Source organism: Heptranchias perlo, unplaced genomic scaffold (assembly GCF_035084215.1).
Source record: "Heptranchias perlo isolate sHepPer1 unplaced genomic scaffold, sHepPer1.hap1 HAP1_SCAFFOLD_43, whole genome shotgun sequence".
Classification (NCBI taxonomy): Eukaryota; Metazoa; Chordata; class Chondrichthyes; order Hexanchiformes; family Hexanchidae; genus Heptranchias; species Heptranchias perlo.
This window is the reverse complement of record NW_027139442.1, coordinates 2,078,523-2,102,036: the sequence shown is the minus strand read 5'-3', so window position 1 is coordinate 2,102,036 and position 23,514 is coordinate 2,078,523. Positions and strand designations below refer to the sequence as shown.

The 23,514-nt window shown below is 45.0% G+C and overlaps 1 protein-coding gene and 1 long non-coding RNA gene across 2 annotated transcripts in view; both read right to left on the bottom strand.

The window, feature by feature from the left end:
- LOC137312431 (uncharacterized) overlaps positions 1–23,514 on the bottom strand; it is a 621,748-nt gene that overhangs the window by 129,476 nt on the left and 468,758 nt on the right. The gene's annotated exons all lie outside the window — the stretch shown is intronic.
- LOC137312460 (EEF1A lysine methyltransferase 3-like) lies at positions 13,074–22,117 on the bottom strand. Its single transcript, XM_067979011.1, has 3 exons — positions 21,962–22,117; positions 17,579–17,690; positions 13,074–13,471 (listed from the first exon to the last, which is right to left on the bottom strand). Exons 1-3 carry the CDS (start codon positions 22,115–22,117, stop codon positions 13,074–13,076), a joined length of 666 nt encoding a protein of 221 aa, XP_067835112.1.

Sequence of the window (23,514 nt, the reverse complement as noted above, 5' to 3'; positions counted from 1 at the left end):
TTATAAGTATGTAAAAAGAAAAAGATTCGTGAAGACAAATGTAGGTCCCTTACAGTCAGGAACGGGAGAATTTATAATGGGGAACAGGGAAATGGCAGAGCAATTAAACAAATACTTTGGTTCTGTCTTGACGGAAGAGGACACAAATAACTTCCCAGAAATGCTAGGGAACCAATGGTCCAGTGAGAAGGAGAAATTAAAGGTTATTAGTATTAGTAAAAAAGTAGTGCTGGAGAAATAAATGGGACTGAAGGCCGATAAATCCCCAGGATCTGATAATCTGCATCCCAGACTACCAGAAGAGGTAGCCATGGAAAGCGTGGATGCATTCGTTGCCATCTTCCAAAATTCAAAGAATATGGAACAGTTCCTGCAGATTTGAGAGTGGCAAATGTAACCCCACTATTTCAAAAAGAAGGGAGAGAGAAAACAGGGAACTCCAGACCAGTTAACCTCACATCAGTAGCAGGGAAAGTGCTAGCGTCCATTATAAAATATGTGATAACAGGACATTTAGAAAATATCAACGGGATTAGACAAAGTAAACATCGATTTATGAAATGGAAATCATGTCTGACAAACCTACTGGAGTTTTTTGTGGCTGTAACTGGTGGAATAGATAAGGGAGAAACAGTGGAAATGGTTTATTTGTATTTTCAGAATGCCTTCGGTTAAAGTCCCACATCAGAGGTCAGTGTGCAATATTAAAGCACATGGGATTGGTGGTAATATACTGGTACGGATTGAAAATTGTTTAACAGACAGGAAGCAGAGAGTACTAATAAGTGGATCGCATTCGGGGTGGCAGGCAGTGACTAGTGGGGTACCGCAGGGACCGGTGCTTGGGCACCGGCTATTCACAATATATATGGACTTGGTTGAGTGAACGAAATGTAATATTTCCAGGTTTGCTGACGAAACAAAGCTAGGTGGGATCGTGATTTGTGAGGAGAATGCAAAGAGGCTTCAAGACGATTTAGACAAGTTGAGTGAATGGGCAAATGCATGCACATGCAGTATAATGTGGATAAATTTCAAGTTATCCACTTCGGAAGGAAAAACAGAAAGGTGGAGTATTAATTAAATGGTGATAGATTGGGGAATTATGATGTACAAAGTGACCTGGGTGATCTTGTACACGAGTAACTGCAAGCAAACATACAGCTGTGGCATGCAGTTCGGAGGGCAAATGGTATGTTGGCCTTCAATGCAAGAGGATGTGAGTACAGGAGCAAGGATGTCTTAGTGCAGTTTTACAGGGCCTCGGTGAGACCACACCTGGAGCATTGTGTGCAGTTTTAGACTCCTTTCCTCGGGAAGGATATAGTTGCCATGGAGGGAGTGCAGTGAAGGTTCACCAGACTGATCCCTGGGATGGAAGGACTATCACATGAGGAGAGATTGGGTCGACTCGGCCTGTATTCACTCGAGTTTAGAAGAATGAGAGGGGATATCATTGAAACATATAACATTCTGACAGGGCGAGACAGACTGGATGCAGGGAGGAAGTTTCTCATGGCTGGAAGGTCCCGAACGAGGATTCACAATCACTGGCTACGGGGTAGGTATTTAGGACTGAGATGGGGAGAAATTTCTGCACTCAGAGAGTGGTGAACCTGTGCAATTCTCTACCATGGAAGTCGGTGGAGGCCATATCACTGAATATATGAGCTAGATAGATTTCTAGATACGAAAGGCATCAAGGGGTATGGGAAGAGACCGGGAATATGGTATTGAGATAGAGGATCAGCCATGATTATATTGAATGGCGTAGCAGGCTCGAAGGGCCGAATGGTCTACTCCTGCTCCTATTTTCTATGTTTCTAGCAGATGAGTCTGACAACACAAAGACTTTGGAAGGGTCAAGAGAGGCCGTGGTTTTGTCAGCGTACATCTAACGCTGGTCCATGTCTGTGGACAATGTCACCAAAGCACAACATGTAGATGAGGAAGAGGAGGTCGCCAAGGATTGAACTTTTGAGACATCAGAGTTAACGGTGATAGGGTGGGAAGATACGTTTATCCTGGCAATGATCAGATAAGAGTGTGGGACATAGTGAGGGTAGTCCCACCAAAAGAGGCCAAGGTCAGATGAATAAGGAGGTCATGGGTGGGTTTGCGGTCGGTGAATGGGGAAATCTGCAGGGCAATCGGGAAAGAGCTGGGTATTGCGGCTAATTGGATATTTCTTTTAAAGAGCCAGCACAGGCACGATGGGTAGAATGGTCTCCTTCTGTTCGATATGATTCTATAATTTTATGTGTGTAGCGGCGGGTTTGGGGGGCGGGGGGGTGGGGTGGAGCGGTGCGCCTTGGTGGGAATTAAACCCAAGATTGAGAATTTTAATTGTAAGATGATGGGGAAGTGGGAATCAGTGAGGGTCAGTGAGGCCGAGCAGGACCTGGTGCGGGTCGAAAGGTGGAGGATGGATGGCCGGCCTGGAGTGAACTGCAGCAATGGTGGCTGGAGGGGACAGAGGCATAGACGTGGGTTTCAATGCCAATGGGCTGAGGAAGGAATGAAGGCGGGTGAGGGAAGCACGGAGTCTTTATGACGGAGGTCAAGTCGGTTCACGAGCTCAGCTCAGTTACACGGGGCTAATTTTACTGGAGCCATGAATCAAACGTAAAATAAACGGGAAACATCTGCAGTAAAATAACGGAGAGAGGAATGGCAATGAAGCTCGTTCAGTGTTCGACCCCTGATATCACCCCATTTCTGAGCTACAATCCTGAACCTGCCCTTTAAAAGTCCTTCTGTAAGAAACTCAAAATTCATATTTTAACTGGAATACTGCAGAAGCAGCATGAAGCGGATTTGTTTGTGGCCTTGGATTCAGTGTGCACTGCGGAGAAATCGTTATAAATTATAAAGGAATCAGCAGGAGTGAACATGGTTAATACAATTAGATGAAAACTGTAAATGAAGTCATTATTGTTGGATCAGTCCTGTATGAGCACAGTTTATAACTTTATTCCTGAGAGAAGTCTGATGAAGATAATGTCCTGGACTTTGAGATGTTTCTGATATATCCACGTCATTCTTTACAAAGGAGGCAAAGCTGCTGATGTAATGTGTTTGTTCAATGATTGTAACCAATAGCAATGATCAGGGATATAACCGTGTCAGTGGAGACTCAGCCCCTGTATAAATTAGGGCTCATTGAAATGAATGAGCTCTCAGTGCCTGCTGGAGCTGTGGTTTCCAGGCCAACAGCAGTCAGCGCTTCTCACAGAAATGGGATATCCAGGAATGTACCAGATACAAGAAATTTATTATCCGGTTCTTGCAGCCGTTGGAATTTCTGGTAAGCCATTATCTCAGCTGTTTATGGTGTAAATCGATGTTAGTTGTGCTACCGTTTTTGGTATTTTATTTCTCCCATCAGGCTTTACACAGCTGCCTGTTCTGTTTTATCAGTTGATGGAATGTCCTGTCTCGGCTCTTTCAGTCTTGTCACAGCTGCATGATATCCGCTATCATCTTTGTAATGCAACCCTGTCAGTGCTGCTGGATTATTCTGCGCACTAAATGTACTGTTGAATAATGGTATGTCCTTAACTTCTAAACATTCGGTCTTGCAGCAATTGCATTGTATCTTTAATGTACTTTTTATATCCAACCCTGGTATTGTAACTGGATTATTCTCTGTAGTGAACGTATGGGAATCAGGGATCTGGGCTTAGAGCTGGTTTCAGACCATCAGGAGCTGTTAACAGTTTCATGTTGTGGATCGAACCTGTCCTGGAATATTTTTTCATCAATGTGTTTTCAGTGATTGTCAATGAGACAGCTCACGGTCTCAGTGTTACAAGGAGGCAGCGCAATGTCATCCCTCCCCGACAACATGGTTCATTTTAACTGGGATTTCAATGTATTTATTGGTTGTCATTGTTACGAAATATTATGTCATTACTTGTGTATCTGACGCCGAATCAGATGTCTGTCCACTGAACTGAGTTTGCTGCTGATTACTCCACATCTCTTTCTCTGATTCACTGTGGGTGAATTCACTGTAAAATGCAAAGTTTTGAGTTTATGTTGTGTCAGTTTGTACAGTTTCCTTTCGAATCATGGTCCTTCTATTTATCTGTAGATTATAAGTGGCAGCGGTGATGTTGGCGTTTTGTCAATTGAACAATGCCGCCATCCAACGCGGTGCTTCATAATTACAGGAGAAGGAATTTCAATTATTGTAAGTTGTGCCTGGAAGAGGGATTTGATTCTGTTTATTCCACGCATTGTAGATGAAGTAAACAGTGTAGGTGAACAGGTGGAGATTTGGATGATCTGTAGAAACATTAAACTGTTGAGAGAGGCTTCACTATTTAACAAACTGACACTAAGAATATGATCGTTGGAACACGGGGCTGGTGAAGAGAAAGCAGGCGCAGAATGTTCGGATTGAATCGGATGTGAAAAGGGGCATTGAGAAATAGAGTAGAGAATGCAGAGAGATAGAAAAGAACGATAGAGAAAGACTGAAGAGGAAAACGAGAGGGATGGAGACAATTAACGCCAGAATGGAAGGGAGAATGACAGAGAGACACGCAGAGAGACACACAGAGAGGCAGAGAGAGAGAACTAGAGAAAGAAAGATAAACTGGGAGAGAAAGACAGAGACAGAGAGATACGCACAAAAGGAGGGAGACACAGAGACACAGGGAGAAAGCAGCACCGGGGTGAACTTTCAGTCCAAATATTGAGAAGAAATGTGACTTGAAGGTGATATTAGGATGTTGTCAGATTGTGAGAGTTTTCACGCCGGGTGTGTTTATCGCTATGAGGTCCTCAGTCTGGTTAAATAAATGTTCCTTTTACTTATTTACTGACTGAATAAATAAACATAATTGAAATGTATTTAAAGAATAGACTCAGTCATTTCTTGACCGTTATGAATTATTCGGATACTGTATTCTAAAAGCTGTGTGTCAGCTTAATTCAATAAAGAACGAGGCTGACTTATAAATGCATGTTAATTTAATTTTAATTGAATGTGTAAAGTAAATAAATTGAAAACATTTGACAAAAATAACCACAGAAATCATTGATTGGATTGTGTTAGCGGGACCTATGGATTCGATTCCCTCTAACACTCTGCTGCAGTCTCTCCCTTTGAATCCCAGCACCTCCTCCAACTGCATGGAATCCTCTTTCTCCTCACCCGTTGCTTCAGTTTATCGGCTTTCCTAAACCAGCTGCTGCTAACTCCCCTCCAGCTCCTACATGTCTTTTTCCTTGTCTCCCTCCCAATCTCACTCACAGGCTCGGTCTCCAGCTGCCCTTCCCCGTGTAGTGCCAGCCCCTGTCGGCTCTTCTAACTCAGAGCAACAAACCAGCAACACCTCCCGCTGTTCCCTCACCTTCCTACCGTTCGCACTCTTGCCACGTCCATCTGGAGCCCAAATCCGGTTTTAATCCGCTGGATTCCCGCTGGGTAAAAGCCCTTCTCCTTCCTCACCGGCACCGTGCCTTCACTTAGAACTTCCAGAGGATCTGGTGCTCAGTTTATTCACTTTGTGTATCGATTTCCCTATTAATTATTGATCATTGTGTTTTAAAACATTTCTCTGCCCGAAAGCGCTGCCCAGGCCAATGAATCACTTTCCACTCTTCGATGTAGCAACAAAGCTGGAAATTTCACCCCAGATCCTCTCAAGCTGCTGCTTTGACTCCAGGTCTGATCAGTAATTTCTCTGCTTCTTTTTCTCTCTCCTATAGTTAACTTGATGGCGATTGTGATCCTGTCCGGAGGAAAGTGCGGTCTCTCCAAATGTATCACTCGCTACCTGGTGGGAATGGCAGTGGCCGATCTCCTGGTCGTTATCACTGATGTGATATTGAGGCAGATTCACAGGATTTATTTCCCACTTTCATTCATCAAAATTACTCCCGTGTGTTGTCTCGTTGCATTCCTGATTTTTGCAACCACAACGGCCTCTGTCTGGTTCACAGTCGCTTTCAGCTTTGATCGATTTGTGACCATTTGTTGTGAGAAGCTTAAAACAAAATATTGCACCGAGAAAACGGCGGCTGTGGTTCTGGGAACAGTGAGTGTGCTGGGCTGTTTGGAGAGTCTCCCCTGGTACTTTACATTTGAACCTCTATTTATAATTGATAATGTTCCCTGGTTTTGTGTGCTTAAACCGAGCTTCGATACTTCTCCCGCATGGGTCGCATTTGAGTTGTTTCACCGCATTTTAACCCCTTGTGTCCCGTTCTGTCTGATTTTGCTGTTCAATGGTTTGACGGTCAGACATATTTTAGTGTCCAGCCGAGTCCGCAGGGGACTCCGGGGCAGAAGCAATGGAGAGAATCACAAGGATCCAGAGATGGAGAAGCGAAAAATGTCCATCATTTTACTCTTCAGTATATCGGGCAGTTTTATATTGTTATGGGTGACACTGGTTGTATTTTACTTCTATCAGCGAATTACAAACAGTTATGATTATTACTTCTCCCCCACTGACCCTCTTTATATCACGGTACACACTGCAGGAATGCTGCAACTTCTCAGTTGCTGCACAAACACGTGTATTTATGTCCTGACCCAGAATAAATTCAGAGAGGAGCTGAAGAACGCGGTGAAATACCCACTGATTCTAATTGTTAAATTAGTTAAATTATAGAAAGAGCTGAAGGGTTTCAAACACTAGAACTAAACCCCATTTCATATTCTATCCCCTACACTTCACACTGGACGGTAAGTACATTTTATATTAGCAGCACGGAGCCCGGAAATTATCTTAAATCTAATTCTGATATATTTTATTGATAATCTGACCGATTGAGGCAGGGCTCGCTCTGCAGGTGACGCATGAATTTCTACTCAAAAAGGCGGCACTAAAGAGCTCAGCTGGACTTCAACTAAATGGCCGCCCTGCACCGACAGGAAATGGGCAAAACTGGCAATCACAGTCACTGCTGTGGGCCGGATCAGAATGGGTGAACTCGATATAAACGGAGAGACAGAATGTGTGAGATATACAGACAGAGTGAGAGCTGACAGGGTTTTCATCATGGGACCAGGAGGCACAACGGGCAAACGGGGGGCTGGGGAGACAGATTGTGAGGGTGGTCCCTGGATTACGTTATTGGACCAGGAGAGCCTGAGACAGACGGGGCACAGGGGGAGGGGGTGATAGACTGTGGTGGGGGGGGGGGGGGGTTCCTGGGTTACCTTATTGGACCTGGAGAGCCAAAGGCGCACGGGGCAAGAGGGGAGGGTGCCACAGACTGTGCGGGTGGTCCCTGGGTTATGTTGTTGTTCCAGGAGAGCCTAAGACACACTGGCAAAGGGGGAGAGTGATTAAGACTGTCAGGGGAGGGGGTCCTTGGGTGACGTTATTGGTCCAGGAGAGCATGAGACATATATCGCAGAGGTGAAGGTGGATACAGGTTGACAAGGGGGTGAATGGGTTATGTTATTGGACCAGGAGACACTGAGAGACATGGGGCACAGAGGGAGGTGAAGACTGTCTTCGAGGGGGATTGGTTACATTATTGGACCAGTGAAACTGAGACACACACACACACACACACACGGAATGCACAGTTATGAGATACGTGTCCCTTGTAAAAACAATGATGTTGAATTGAGCTGCACTGTGCCACAAATGAATATGGAATTAAAATATCAAATTCAATTCAGTTTGCTCCAGAGCTTCACAATTTTGCATCTATATAGCTCGTTAGAAGTAAATAGAGTGAGAGAGACTGAGAAAGGATGATAGAGAGAGACGGAGAGAATGAGTGACAGTGAGAGAGGGTGATACTGATTAACCGTATTTTGGAGCTGGAGCTGCTGGTGGATTCACTGTGGAGCATCCGCGATGCTGAGATTATCGTGGATCGCACGTTCAGTGAGGTGGTCACACCACAGGAAAAGATTATGCGGGAAGAAAATAAATGGGTGACTGCCAGGAAGAGCAGAAGGAATAGGTAGGTAGCGCAGGAGTCACCTTGGGCCGTCACCCTCTCAAACAGATATATCGCTTTGGATACTGTTGGGTGAGATTGCTTATAAGGGGAAAGCAGCAAGAGCCAAGTTCGTGGCAGCACGGGTGGCTCTGCTGCACAGGAGGGGCGGAATAAGAGTGGCAGGGCTATAATGATAGGGGATTCAATTGTAAGGGGAACAGATAGGCTTTTCTGCTGCCGCAAACGTGACTCCAGTATGGTATGTTGCCTCCCTGTTGCTAAGGTCAAGGATGTCACGGAGCAGCGGCAGGGCATTCTGGAGGGGGAGGGTGAACAGCCAGTACTCGTGGTCCATATCGGTACTAATGACATAGGCAAAAAAAAAAAAGATGAGGTCCTGCAAGGTAAATTTAAGGAGTTAGGAGATGAATTAAAAAGCAGGACCTCAAAGGTAGTGATCTCAGAACTACTACAAGTGCCACGTGCTAGTGAGTATAAGAACAGGAGAATAGACCAGATGAATGCGTGGCTGCAGTGATGGGGTGTAGGAAGGTGGGACTTAGATTCCTGGGACTTTGGGACCGGTTCTGGGGAAGGTGGGACCTGTACAAGTGGGACCGGTTACACCCGAGCAGTACCGGGACCGATGTGCTCGCGGGGGTGTTTACTAGTGTTGTTGGGGAAGGTTTAAACTAGAATGGCCGGGGGATGGGAACCTGAGCAGGGAGACAGAGGAGTGGGAAACAAGGATAGAAACAAAAGGCAGAAAGGGAAGAAGCAATATTGGAAGGCAGAGAAAACAAGGGCGAGAAACAAATGGGGCCATAGAGCAAAATAAAATTAAAATGACTAGTAATCATAAAAGGACAAGTCTAAAGGCATTGCGTCTTACTGCGCGGAGCATTCACAATAAAGTAGATGAATTAACAGCTCAGATAGATATTAACGGTTATGATATAGTTGTGATTACAGAGACATTGCTGCAGGGTGACCAAGGATGGGAACTGAACATCCAGGTGTATTCAATATTTAGGAAGGACAGTCAAAAAGGGAATGGAGGTGGGGTTGCGTTGTTAGTAAAGGAGGAAATCAATGCAATATTGAGGAAGGATATTGGCTCGGAAAATCACGATGTCGAATCTGTATGGATGGAGCGAAGAAACACCAGGGGGCAGAAAACGTTGGTGGGGGGTGTCTATCTGTCCCCAAACAGTAGTGGAGATGTAGAGGAGGACACGAAACAGGAAATTAGAGACATATGCAAGAAGGGTACAACTATAATCATGGGTGACATTAATCTAAATATAGATTGGTCAAACCAAATTAGCATTAATACTGTCGGGGAGGAATTCCTGGAGTGTGTACGTGATGGTTTTCCAGACCAATACGTTGAGGAACCAACTGGAGAACAGGTGATCCTAGACTGGGCATTGTGCAATGAGAAAGGATTAACTAACAATCATGTTGTGCGGGGTCCCTTAGGGAAGAGCGACCATAACATGATACAATTCCTCATTAAGATGGAGAGTGAAGTAGTTGAATCCGTAACTAGGATCCTGAATCTAAATAGAGGAAATTACGAAAGAATGAGGTGCGAGTTGGCTATGATAGATTGGGGAGCTTTACGAAAAGGGATGACAGTGGACAATATTTAAAGAACATGTGCAGGAATTACAACAATTATTCATCCATGTCTGGCGCAAAAATAAAACAAGAAAGGTGGCTCAACCGTGGCTTACAAAAAAAAATTAGATCCAAAGAGGAGACATAAAAATTTGATAAAAACCGGGTGTCTTTTCTACTCTAAGTACAGCCTGCCTTTCTCGTACTTTCTATTTATCAATTTTTAGCCCATCCAGTATCTCAACGACCTCCTCTTTTACTCTGACTTTTGTTGCATCTTCTTCCTTGTTACAGACAGATGCAAAGTACTAATTTCGTGTCTCAGCCTTGCACTCTGCCTCCATGCATAGATCTTCTTTTTGTCTTTAATCGGCCCCACCTCTCCTCTTCCTACCCGTTTACTATTTATCTGCCCATCGAAGACTTTTGGATTCCCTTTTACGTTGGCCACCAGTCTATTCTCATTCTCTCTCTTTACCACTTTTATTTCCTTTTTCACTTTCCCTCTCTACTTTCTCGATTCAGCCCAGTTCTCACTTGTGTCATCAACCAGACATCTGTCATACACCCCATTTTGCTGCTTCATCTTAATCTCTATCTCTTTCGTCATCCAGGGAGCTCTGGCTTTTGTTGCCCTACCTTTCCCCGCGTGAGAATGAACCTAGAAAATACCCGAACCATATCCTCCCTAAAGGCCCCCCATTGTTCGATTACAGTTTTGACTGCCAATCTTTGATTCCAATTTACCCGGGCCATATCCGTTCTCAACACACTGAATTTGGCCTACCTCCAATTTAGTATTTTTATTCTGGATTGCTCCTCGTCCTTTTCCGTAACTAATCTAAACCCTATGATATTATGATCACTATTCCCTAAATGTTCCCCTAATGATGCTTGATCCACTTGACCCAATATTCATCAATGTTTTGGGTAAAACGCATTAAATACCCTGTTCTTGCATCCGTTGGTGTTCCGGATAAGCAATTATCTCATCCGTTAATGGTGTAAATCAGTTTTAACTCTGCTGCTGAAATTTACAATTTTTTTCTCCCATCATCTTTTACAGAGCCACCTGTTGTGTTCTACCAGTTGATATCGTGTGTAAACATGGTACGCTTTTGGCCTTGTGGCAGCTGCATTATATCTGCAATAAACGATGTATCCAGCCCTGAGAATGTTACTGGCTAATTATCTGTACCAAATATATTGAAATCAGATAATTGGGCTAAGGCGTGGCATCATACCACGAAGAGCTGTTAACAGTTTCATGTTGTGGAACTAACCTGTCCTGGAATATATTTTCATGAATGTGTTTTCAGTGATTGATACCGAGACAGTTCACGGTCTCAGTTTTACAAGGAGTCAGTGCAGTGTCCTTTCTCCCAAATAACATGGTTCAGTTGAACTGGGATTTCAAAGTATTTATTGGTTATCACTGTTATGAAATATTATTTCATTGTGTGTGTTCCTGCCACAGCTTTAGATGTCTGGCCACTGAACTGAGATTCCTGCTGACTCTTTCACATAGTATCACAGTATCATAGGAGGTACAGCACAGGAGGAAGCTATTTGGCCGAACGTGCCTGTGCGGCTTTTTGAAAGAGCTATCAAATTAGTCCAATTCTCCTGCTCTTCCCCCATAGCCCTGTAATTTTTTGGCCTCAAGTATTTATCTAAGTCCCTTTAAAAAGTTAATATTGAATATGCACCTACCACATTTACAGAAAGTGCATTCCAGATCGTAACAACTCGCTGCATAAAAATTGTTTCCTCATGTCGACTCTGGCTCTTTTGCCGATCGCCTTAAATCATTATCCTCTGATGACCGACCCGTCGACCACTGGAAGGAGTTTCTCCTTATTTACTCAATCATAACCATGCATGATCTTGAACACTTCTAACAAATCTCCACTCGACCTTGTCAGTTCGAAGGAGAACAATCCCAGCTTCTCCAGTCTCTCCACATAACGGGACTCCCTCATTCGTGGTACAATTCCAGTAAACCTCTTCCGCAACCTCTCTAAGGCCTTGACATCCTTTCTGAGGTACCGTGCTCCGAATTGAACACAATATTCAAGCTGAGGCCTAACCAACGAGTTATAAAGGATTAGGATAACTTCTTTGCTTTTGTACTGTCTGCCTCCAGCTGTACTATCCTCTACCTAGCTGTACTTCCCCCAGATATACTATCCCGTACCGAGCTGTACTGCCCCAGCTGTACTATCCTGTACCTAGCTGTACTTCCCCCAGATGTACTGTTCTGTACCTAGCTGTACTGCCCCCAGCTGTACTATTCTGTACCGAGCTGTACTGCCCCCAGCTGTACTATTCTGTACCGAGCTGTACTGCCCCCAGCTGTACTATTCTGTACCGAGCTGTACTTCCCCCAGATGTACTGTTCTGTACCTAGCTGTACTGCCCCCAGCTGTACTATCCTGTATCTAGCTGTACTGCCCCCAGCTGTACTATTCTGTACCTAGCTGTACTTCCCCCAGCTGTACTATCCTGTATCTAGCTGTACTGCCGCAGCTGTACTATCCTGTATCTAGCTGTACTGCCTCCAGCTGTAATATCTTGCCTCCAGCCAAAGGAGGACCAGGTGTCACAGTGTGTCAGATACCCTCCCGCACCAGGGTTGAAATCGGTTGGAGGTCGGGAGCTATGTCAGTTACCTGTGTCGAGCTGGTATTCCGCAAAAACTGAGCTAAGTCCCCGTGAATGAATCTTTTTGTAAAAGTGTTTGTTCTTTATTTTTTTAAGTTCACTGCAAAATGCGACAAAGGGAATAATTCGAACCAGAGAACATCACAAGTTTTCTCTTTTTATATATTCATTATCAGGGTGTGGGCGTCGCTGACAAGGCCAGAATCTGTTGCCCCTCCCAAGTTGCCCTTGGGAAAGTGGTGGTGAGCCTTCTTCTTGAACGGCTGAAGTCCGTGTATCCCACTAAGCTGTTAGGTAGGGAGTGCCGAAGTATTCATCTCGCAATATATTCTCTGCTGCACAACATCACCGCAGTCTTCAACTGGGTCAATTCAAAGGAGCTTACGTTGATGCAATCATTCCACAAACGTGTATGTGGTGGGAGAGCAACACTTCAGGAGGGGGAAAGTGTAGGTCTTGTGATGTGTTCTGCAGTGCTTGACTGAAGTTAGATACAGGGTGAAGCTGACTCTATAGAGGGTTCCTAACCCTAAACTCCAACCCTCCCTGACAACCTCTCGTCAGATTACAGTGGCATTAATAGGATTCGGGTTTTGGTTAGGGCTGGGACTAGTATAGGGTTAGGGTTTGGCTCGGGCTATAAAGTCAGGATTAGGGTTCGGGTGTCAGGTTTAGGGTTAGGGTTTAGGGTAAGAGTGTCAGGGTTAGGGTGTTAGAGTAAATGGAAATCCCAATTCCTCTATCTCTGCAACCTCCTTAAAAATCATTCAGTCCTCTGACTCTTGCCTGTTGTGCCCTTCTCCCCCTCGCTTCTTCCAATTATGAGACCTTCAACTGCCTCCACCCGATTCTATGGAATTTCCTCCTTAATAAGCGACAGGAACTTTTTTGATCACTTTGTACAGGTTGATTTCTATTTCTGGAACACTGTGAACAATTTCGGAGTTAAAATGCTGTGGAATGAGCTCCTCGTGAAAATTCATGGCTCCCATGACCTCACGCATCCTCGAGCAGATGTAAATGATAGTGTTTTGGTTGCTCAGATGTTGTAGGGTCTTGAGCAGTAAGTGGTATTCACGTTTCTTGTAGACGATATCGGATCCCAGGATGATGTCGTAGTCTGTTGGAAATTGATCATGGTTTACACCCCACGAGAGAGCAGAGACTTTTGACCGCTGGATAATTGAAGATGGGACATTGTTGGCCACGTTTAGTTCTATTTGATTCAGAACTTCTGGTTTGTCTGTCAAGGTCACATCTCCACCTGCCAGAAGAATGTAAAAGAGCAATGACGTATCTTCACTTATTGCTTCCCTATGACCCCAACATGTAAATGGTAAATTTGGGCAAAAGGGATTCGGGGCAAAGCAGATTAACACAGCAAAGGCTGTGAACCATAATGATGAACTTGTGCAGTGTCACAGCATTGCTCAGCGATTCCATTAGCACAGCGGTTATTTCACTGGTTTAGTATTCCAAAACTGCGGAATAAAAATCCAGTAACCTGAGTTCAAATCCAACCACGGCAGTTTGAGATTTTGATTTTCAATTCATAAATGTCAATATAAAAAGCTGGTATCAGCAAAAGGGGCGATATTGACTTTCTGCCATCGCGTAAAACCGGTGACAACGAGTTTGTCGCCCGTTGAACATTCCTCCCGATTTCTATTTTTAGCTATCACACGTTTTAAACTGCCGCTCGAAGTCAACATCCGCCCCAAAGTGACCATGAATCTATCCGATTGTCGCAAAAAAACAATAGGTTAACTAACGTCCTTTAGTGAAGGAAACCTGCCGTCCTTCACCAATCTGGTTTGTGTGTGACTCCAGTCCAACACCAATGTGGTTGATGCTTTACTGCCCTCTCGTGTGGCCGTGAGCCACGCCGCGGTATCAAAATAAGGATAAAGCTGCGACCCAGGCATCAAATTCGGACAGAAAAAGGCACACCAAGCCCAGCTGACCTTGCAAGTTCCTCCTCGCTATCAATTGGGGACTCTTGTCAAAGTCGGGAGAGCTGCCTCACAAACTAGTCAAGCAACGGTCTGACATATACAAAGAATCAGACCTGTCCTCACTCTGAGGAAACCCTCCATCGTGTCGTGTGGCACCTCCGCCCTGCTGAGTGGGATAGATTAATAACAAATCTCGCAGCTCAAAACCGGGCACTTATGAGGCACCATGGGCACTAAGCAGCAGCATAATGGAATGCCACAACAATCTTGTCATCGCAGGGCCCGAGATATCCCTCACTTCTCCATCACAATCAAGCTGGGTGACCAAATCTGTTTCAATGAGGAATGTAGAAGAGCATGCCTGGAGCGGCACCGAGCGTATTTGAAAATCAGCTGCCAACTTGGTGAAGCTGCAGCAAAGGATTACCATGCATTATAAACAGTTAGAGCACCATACATTATGAACAGTGAGAGCACCATGATTTCTATGCAGGGAGAGGAGCATGCATTATAAACAGCGAGAGCAGCATGCATTATAAACAGCGAGAGCACCATGCATTATAAACAGTGAGAGCACCATGCATTATAAAGAGTGAGAGCACCAGGCATTATTAAAAGTGGGAGCACCATGTATTATAAACAGTGAGAGCACCATGCATTATAAACAGTGAGAGCACCATGCATTATAAACAGAGGGAGCACCATGCATTATAAACAGAGGGAGCACCATGCATTATAAACAGAGGGAGCACCATGCTGTGCACAGAGTTCAGCAATCCCCAAACCAAACAACCAGGTTAAAGCTCCGAAATCCGGTCACATCAAGTCGCGAATGGTGGTCGCAAATTAAGCAACCAACAGGAGAAGGAGGCTCAGTGAACATTCTCATCCTCAACAAGAGCGCAGCCCAGCACATGGGAACATGAGAACATAAGAAATAGGAGCAGGAGTAGGCCATACGGCCCCTCGAGCCTGCTCCCTCATTCGATAAGATCACGGCTGCTCTTCGAACTCCACTCCACTTTCCCGCCCGATTCCAATATCTCTTGATTCCCTGAATGCAAAAAAAAGTTTGATGCGCTTGCAACAATCTGCAGCCAGAAGTGCCAAGTGGATTATCATTCTCAGCCTCTTCCTGAGGTCCCCATCCTCACAGATACCAGTCTTCAGCCAATTCCATTCACTCCACGTGATAACAATAAATGGCTGAGTTCATGGACATGGCAAAGGCTCACGGCTGCAGTGTTGAAGACCTGTGCTCCAGAATAAGCTGTGCCCCGACCTGAGCTGTACCAGTCGGAACTGTCATCTATCCGACTAAAAAATGGAAAATTGCCCAGGTATGAACTGTCGACAAAAAGCGGGACAAATCCAATCCGGCCAATTACCGCTCCATCAGCCTACTCTCAATCATCGCCAAAGTGATGGAAGATGTCGACAGTGCTATCAAGCGGCACTTACTAACCAATAACCTGCTCACCGATGCTCAGTTTGGGATCCGCCAGGACCACTCGGCTCCAGACCTCATGACAACCTTGGTCCATATATGGAAAAGAATCCTGAATTCCAGAGGTGAGATGAGACTGACTGCCCTTGACATCAAGGCAGCATTTGTCCGAGTGTGGCACGAAGGAGCCCTCGTAAAACTGCCGTCAATTGTAATCAGTGGGGAAACTCTCAAGTGGCTGGAGTCATACCTGGTGCAAAGGTACATGAGAGTGTTTGTTGGAGGCCAATCATCTCAGCCGCAGGACATCGCTGGGCAGTGATCAAGCCCCAACGATCTTCAGCTGCTACATGAATGACCTTCCCTCCATCACAAGGTCACAAGTGGGGCTGTTCGCTAATGATAATGATAGGGACACAATGTTCATTTCCTTCAGTAATTCCTCAGGCAATGCCGCAGAATACACGGCCTCTGACCTGCTCTTGCAGCCACACTATTTATGTGGCTGGTCCAGTTAAGTTTCTGGTCAATGGTAACCACCAGGATGATGATGGTGGGGGATTCGGCGATGGTAATGTCGTTTGATGTAAATGGGAATTGGTTAGATTCTGTCTTGTTGGAGATCGTTATTGCCTGGCTCTTGTCTGGCACGAATGTTACTGGCTGCATAACAGCCAAGCCTGCATATTGTCCAGGTTGTGCTTTATGCGGGCACGGACTGCTTCATTATTTTATTCCAAAGCATGCTTAGTGTTTTTTGGAATATAATTTGGCCATCAGTTGGGTGCTGGGCACGTGACTGGAGCTCACAAGGACTCAAAAACATGATCAAAAGCTGCAGCTTCCCCGTTTAATATCTGATCAGAGTCGAGATGTTCAGGATGTTGTGCAAATATTACATTGAATATAACCAGGCCATTTCTGATCGGTATCTAGTTCTCAGCTCATCAGCTCAAGGAGAAATGTGATCAAATGTTTCACTTTGTCATTTTCTGGAATTTTACGCTTACTCGATTTTCACAGATCAACAGCAGTTCAATTGAGATCCCGCTCCCCGATGGGAGGAGGGACTTTCTCCATTATGGCAGGTGGAGCGGCTGAGTCTGGAAAGCTGCGAATTTTCTGAGGCATCATTCTTATTGCCTGAGGTGAGGGTCCTGTGCTTTGAAAGCATTCTCGATCAAACAGAACAAAACTGGAGGTGAAGAACTGTCAACCCTGGTTAGGCCGCACCTGGAGTTCTGTGAGCAGTTCTGGGCACCGCACCTTCGGAAGGACATATTGGCCTTGGTGGGAGTGCAGCGTAGGTTTACGAGAATGATACCCGGACTTCAAGGGTTAAGTTACGAGGAGAGATTACACAAATTAGGGTTGTATTCTCTCGAGTTTCGAAGGTTAAGGGGTAATCTGATCGAAGTTTATAAGATATTAAGGGGAACAGATAGGGTGGATAGAGAGAAACTATTTCCGCTGGTTGGGGATTTTAGGAGTCGGAGGCGCAGTTTAAAAATTAGAGCCAGACCTTTCAGGAGCGAGATTAGAAAACATTTCTACACACAAAGGGTTGTAGAAGTTTGGAACTCTCTTCCGCAAACGGCAATTGATACCAGCTCAATTGCTATATTTAAATCTGAGTTAGATAGCTTTTTGGCAACCAAAGGTATTAAGGGATATGGGCCAAAGGCAGGTATATGGAGTTAGATCACAGATCAGCCATGATCTTATCAAATGGCGGAGCAGGCACGAGGGGCTGCATGGCCGACTCCTGTTCCTATGTTCCTAACAGTAAAGACCTCAAAAGAAGAACAGACTGCAGCGTTCACAAAACGTGCATATTACTGGGGGTTTAATCACCCCAATGACCAGTCACTGTCATGGTCCTTCTCATTATATAGCCGTCCTATTCCATTACAGTTCATCGCTCAACCTCACACATGCAAAGTGCTATCGCTTGGAAAGTTTAACTCACCCAGCAGGATTGCAAGAATCCCCACGATCCCAGTGCCCGACCCCAATTCAATCATCTTCTTCCCAGAAAAACTGATTTTCTCTTTCTCAAAGAACCGGCAGAGAACGAGGCCCTGAAACAAAATATGGCATTAACGTTAGAATTCGTTCACCTGCAACTTTCTGAATCCAAGTTCACACTACAAGGGAGGTTGCAAGGGAGGGTGCAAGGGAGGGAGCATGTGTCGGAGCAAGGGAGAGTGCAAGGATAGGTGCAAGGGAAGGTGCAAGATAGTGAACAAGGGAAGGTGCAAGGGAGAGAGCAAGCGTGGATACAAGGGTGGGAGCATGGGAGGTTGCAGGGATCAGTGCAAGGGAAGGTGCAACGGAGGGAGCAAGGGTGGGTGCAAGGGAGGGTGCAAGGGAGAGAGCAAGCGTGGATGCAAGGGTGCGATCATGGGAGGGTGCAGGGATCAGTGCAAGGGAAGGTGCAAGGGAAGGTGCAAGGGTGCGAGCATGGGAGGGTGCAGGGATCAGTGCAAGGGAAGGTGCAAGGGAAGGTGCAAGGGAGGGAGCAAGGGAGGGAGCAAGGGAGGGTGCAAGCCAGTAAGTAATTCTTAGGAAGATATAAATCTAGTACTTAGTTCCAAGGAAGATATAAAAATCTGAACATCGTGTTGTGATGGGTATAAACTCAACATTTGATGTCAAGAATGGCGCATACCATGCACATGGTGTCAATGATGGTGTATACACCGGGAATGGTGTCAAAGATGGTGGATACACCGCGCATGGTGCTAAGGATTGTGTATACTCAAGGGCAATTGGGGATGGGCAATAAATACTGGCCTGCTCAGCGACGCCCACATCCCATGAAGAAATAAAAAAAATACCTCGTGCACGGTGCTAACAATCGTGTATATACCGCACAAGGTGCCAAGGATGGTGGATACACAGTGTAGGGTATCAAGGATGGTGGATACCCAGTGTCGGGTACCAAGGATGGTGGATACCCAGTGTAGGGTGTCAAGGATGGTGGATACCCAATGTAGGGTGTAAAGGATGGTGGATACCGAGTGTAGGGGATCAAGGATGATGGATACCCAGCGTAGGGGATCAGGGATGGTGGATACCCATTGTAGGGTGTCAAGGATGGTGGATACCCAATGCAGGGGATCAGGGATGGTGGATACCAAGTGCAGGGGATCAAGGATGGAGGATACCCAGTGTAGGGGATCAAGTATCGTGGATAACCAGTATAGGGTGTCAAGGATGGTGGATACCCAGTGTAGGGTGTCAAGGATGGTGGATACCCAGTGTAGGGTGTCAAGGATGGTGGATACCCAGTGTAGGGGATCAAGGATGATGGATACCCAGTGTAGGTGATCAAGGATGGTGGATACCCAGTGTAGGGGATCAGGGATGGTGGATACCCAATGTAGAGTGTCAAGGATGGTGGATTCCCAGTGCAGGGGATCAAGGAGGGTTTAAACATAATACATGGTGCTGGTGGAGTATTAACCCCATATCGATTGCATGGATGATACATCATTCAGTACTTTGTGCCAGATAGGATATAAACCGAGTACATGACGATAACGACGGCATAAACCCAGGGTATGGTGAATTGGAACGTATAAACCCAAGACATGATACAAGAAGGTTATATACCCATTACATTGTGTGAGGGAGGAGGAAAACCCGGTAAATATGGCCTGGAGGGTAAAAACAATTTAATGGTGCCATGGATGCTATGAAGACAGAACATTGTGCCATGGATGGTATGAAGACAGAACATGGTGCCATGGATGGTATGAAGACAGAACATGGTGCCATGGATGTTATATATTAGGTGTAGAGTAGTTATGGAAAGAGACAGGGATCAATCAAAGGTGAAGATGCTGAGGGGTAATTCCAGTGAGTTGAAAAGGGATCCGGCCCATGTTGAATGCAAACAAAGACTGGCTGTAAAAACAGTAAATAAGCAATGCGAGGCCTTCAAGGAGAAGCTAGTTCGGGCGCAAACGAAACACATTCCTATGAGGGAGTTAGGAAGGGCATCCAGTGCTGGAGCTCACTGAATAATTGAAATATAGAGAGTAAAACGAAACAGAGAAAGGAGGCTTATGACCAATGTCAGGACCATAATACATTAGAAAATGAAGCAGAATACATAAAGTACAGAGGAGAACTGAAAAAGGAAATAATACGGGCGAAGAGAGTGTACGAGAAAATAGTGGCAGATAACATAAAAGGGAACAGTAAAGTCTTTTATAAACAGACAATTACCAAAAGGACATTCAAAGGAAGGGTGGGGCCAATTAGCGACAAAAGAACGAACTCATTGTGGAGTCGCGGCTTGGGTATGAAATGAAAACATTGCATCTACATTCACAAAAAAAGAGGATGCTGCCAATGTCCCAGCAAAGGAAGAGATAGTAGAGGATGCACTAAAAAGGTTGGCAGTACTCAAAGTAGAAAAGCCACGCGGTCCAGGTGGGATGCATCCTAGGTTGTTGTGGGTAGTCAGGGTGGAAATAGCAAAGATTATAGCCACAATCTTTCAATCCTCCTTGGATATGGGGATGGTGCCAGAGGACTGACTGGTTGCAAATGTTATTCTCCTGTTCAAAAAAGGGGAGAAGGATAAACTGGTAACTACAGGCCAGTCAGCCTAACGTCGGTGGTGGGGAAACTTTTGGAGACAATAATCTTGGACAAAATTAATTGTCACTTGGAAAAACATGTTTTAATAAATAACGGTCAGCACGGATTTCTTAAAGGCAAATCGTGTTTGATAAACTTGATTGAGTTATTTGATGAAGTAACTAATAGGGTTGATGGTTTTCGTGCAGTTGTGTTTGTTGACATGAATTTTCAAAGTACCACGTTGCAGATGAGTTAGCAACATTGATGCCCATGGGATTAACAGGACAGGGGCAGCGTGGATATGAAATTGGCAAAGAGACAGAAAGCAGAGTGTAGTTGTGAACGATTATTTCTCAGGCTGGATGTGTTCTCCAGGGGTCGGTATTTACACCATTGATCTTTTTGATATGCATTAATGAACTGGACTTGTGTATAGAGTGTATAATTTCAAAGTTTGCAGATGACACGAAACTCGGAAATGTAGTAAACAATGTGGAGGCTAAGAACAGACTTCAGGAGACCAGACACACAAGGGAAATGGGCAGACAAATGGAAGATGAAATTTAACGCAGAGAACTGACTGTGCAATGATACATTTTGATCGGAATAATAAGAAGAGACAATATAAACAAAATGTTACCATTTTGAAGGGGGTACAGGAACAGAAGGAACTCGGGTTGTACTAACACAAATATTTGAAGGTGGCAAGACAAGTTGGGAAGGCTGTTAAAAAAGCATACGGGACCCTTGATTTATAAAATAGGCACAGAATACAAAAGGAAGGAAGTGACGCTAAACCTTTATAAATCATTGGTGAGGCCGCAGCAGGAGTATTGTGTCTAATCCTGGGCACCACGTTAGGGAGATTGTCAAGGCTTTAGGGACAGTGCAGTGTAGATTTGGGAGAATGGTACCAGGGGTGCGGGACTTCAGTTAAGTGGGGAGACTGGAGAAGCTGGGGTTGTTCTATTAGACCAGAGAAGTTTAAGATGAGATTTAAAAGATGTGTTCAAATTCACGAACGGTTTTGATAGAGTAAAATAGTAAAAAGGGGTTCATGGGGTTGGGGGTTATATATTAGCATAGATAGAGGATTGGTTAACGGACAGAAAACAGAGAGTCGTGATAAACGGGTCATATTCAGGTTGGCAGGCTGTAACTAGTGCGGTGCCGCAAGGATCCCTGCTTGGGCCTCAGCTTTTTACACTCTATATTAATGAATTAGATGAGAGGACCGAGTGTAATGTATCCAAGTTTGCTGACGATACAAAGATACGTGGGAAAGTAAACTGTGACGAGGATCCAAAGAGTCTGCTCAGGGTTACAGACAGGTTAAGTGAGTGGGCAGGCAGATGATTAATTGGAGACATGACATGTGGTGAGTGGAGCAGGTTTGGGAGGAACAGGTGACTTTGGACCTATGGTTCCCAAAGCTCTCCACCACTGGAGGGTTTTCCTCGCCTCATGTCTGGGTCTGTTGGAGACTAATTCATTCGGTTTGATTGCTATTATTTGTCTACAACTCGGTTCTCACTGTGTCATGTGACTACCAGGAAAGGAGACGGCGAACAATAATCTTTCTTCTAGCAATTCCGATGTTCTTATGCATGTTCGTCTGCAAAACCAATTCATCAAGTCGGGCTTCCTCAACATGGCGGGGGTGGGGGTGTTGTCGGTTGCTGTCGTGGAAGGAAGAATCTCTGAGTTTGGTTTCTCTCTATCAGATCCAAGCATTTACTCCAAACATTGGACTTACAGCTTCCCAGATTATTGATGGTACCACTAATTTATTGCTGGAGACCCTAGTGATTCTCAAAGTGTGCCCGCAAAACTGATAGCGACTTTCGAGTTTGTTGCTGTCCTCCGTGGAGTCGGGGCTGCTGAAATGCTTCTTTTCCTGCTGTGTTTCCATTATCCTCTCTGAGCTCACTCTGTACTGCTTTGATCCTTGTTGAGCCACTGCAGTCTCCAGGTAGGTTTTGTCCAGGGGTCTGGATGTGAGCCTGTCTCGGTTTCAGCTTTCGGTGCGTGCAGTCCGCTTGTCCGACAGTGGATAAAACAATACAAACTCTGATCTGGAAACACAATAAACTTTAATTAATTAGCATCCCTTCTCTCACCTCTTCCCCAACAAATTTGATAATAACACATTAACACAATATTCAAAAGTTTCTGAAAGTTCCTCATTAAGAAAGTGAACAAATAAAGTCAGTATGCAGAGAGCCGAAACTGTGGGCCTTTATCTGAAGGCAGGGACGGTGTTTGCCTTACACTGCGACTGTTGTTTTAGTGAAGTTACTCCCTTTGATCCAGAGCTGCTCAGCTTACAAACCTGGCAGAAGAGCTTTTGTTGCGAGCCGTGGTATCATCGACCCAACCTCGGCCGGGTTGGTGAGCAGCCTTTCTCTGCCGCCCACTCTTGACCAGTTTCATGTTCTTCACCTGTCTCACCAGCTGCACCGTTCAGTAACTGCCTTTTCCCACTGTGGTGGTGACAGTCACTGCTCCATGCTGCTCACTGCCAGCGGGACTGTGTGATCGGCCGCTGACTCTCGGCGCTTTGTTGCGCAGTGTCTTTATTCATTTCTTATCTGACTCGAGTTACAACGAATCGATGGGGAACAGCCGAGATTCCAAACACTTTTGAATATTGTGTTAATGTGTTATTATCAAATTTGTTGGTGAAGAGGCGAGAGAAGGGAGACTAATTAATTAAAGTTTATTGTGTTTCCAGCTCAGGTACCGGCAAGCCCTCAGTGATCAGCTAATTAACGTAACTGGATCTGCTCAGGGCTCCGTGTAATTGCACGGCCCAAAAGCTGCACTGTTTTAAGGTCAGCAACATTTCAAATTATCATCAGCACAGAGCACCTAAAACTGATGCCTTTGACCCGGACGGTTGAATTGTTTTTTTATTTTAAAATGAACATGGAAATCAATTTATTTGCCAACAACTAACTGCAAATATTCAATTATCCGCCTTCGGGTTACTTTCTACCAACCGGAAAACTTTCCAAACTGTGCCCTGTCGGAGTGCTTGGAAATCCCTGGTTTAACAAAGCACCACCTGGAGGATGGGGCAATGATTCTTTGTGCTTCGGAAGCCTGTCGATCGTTACCCTCATTTCTGTAGTAAGAAGATCCCAAAATATCAGGTAATTCAGCAATTGAAAAAGATTCATTCTTGGATTGAGAATTGGCAATGCACAGACTGAAAGCACATTCGAGCAGGAGGAGGCCATTTAATCCCCTCGAGCCTGTTCTGCCATTCAATGAGATCATGGCTGGTCTGTAACCTAACTCCATATA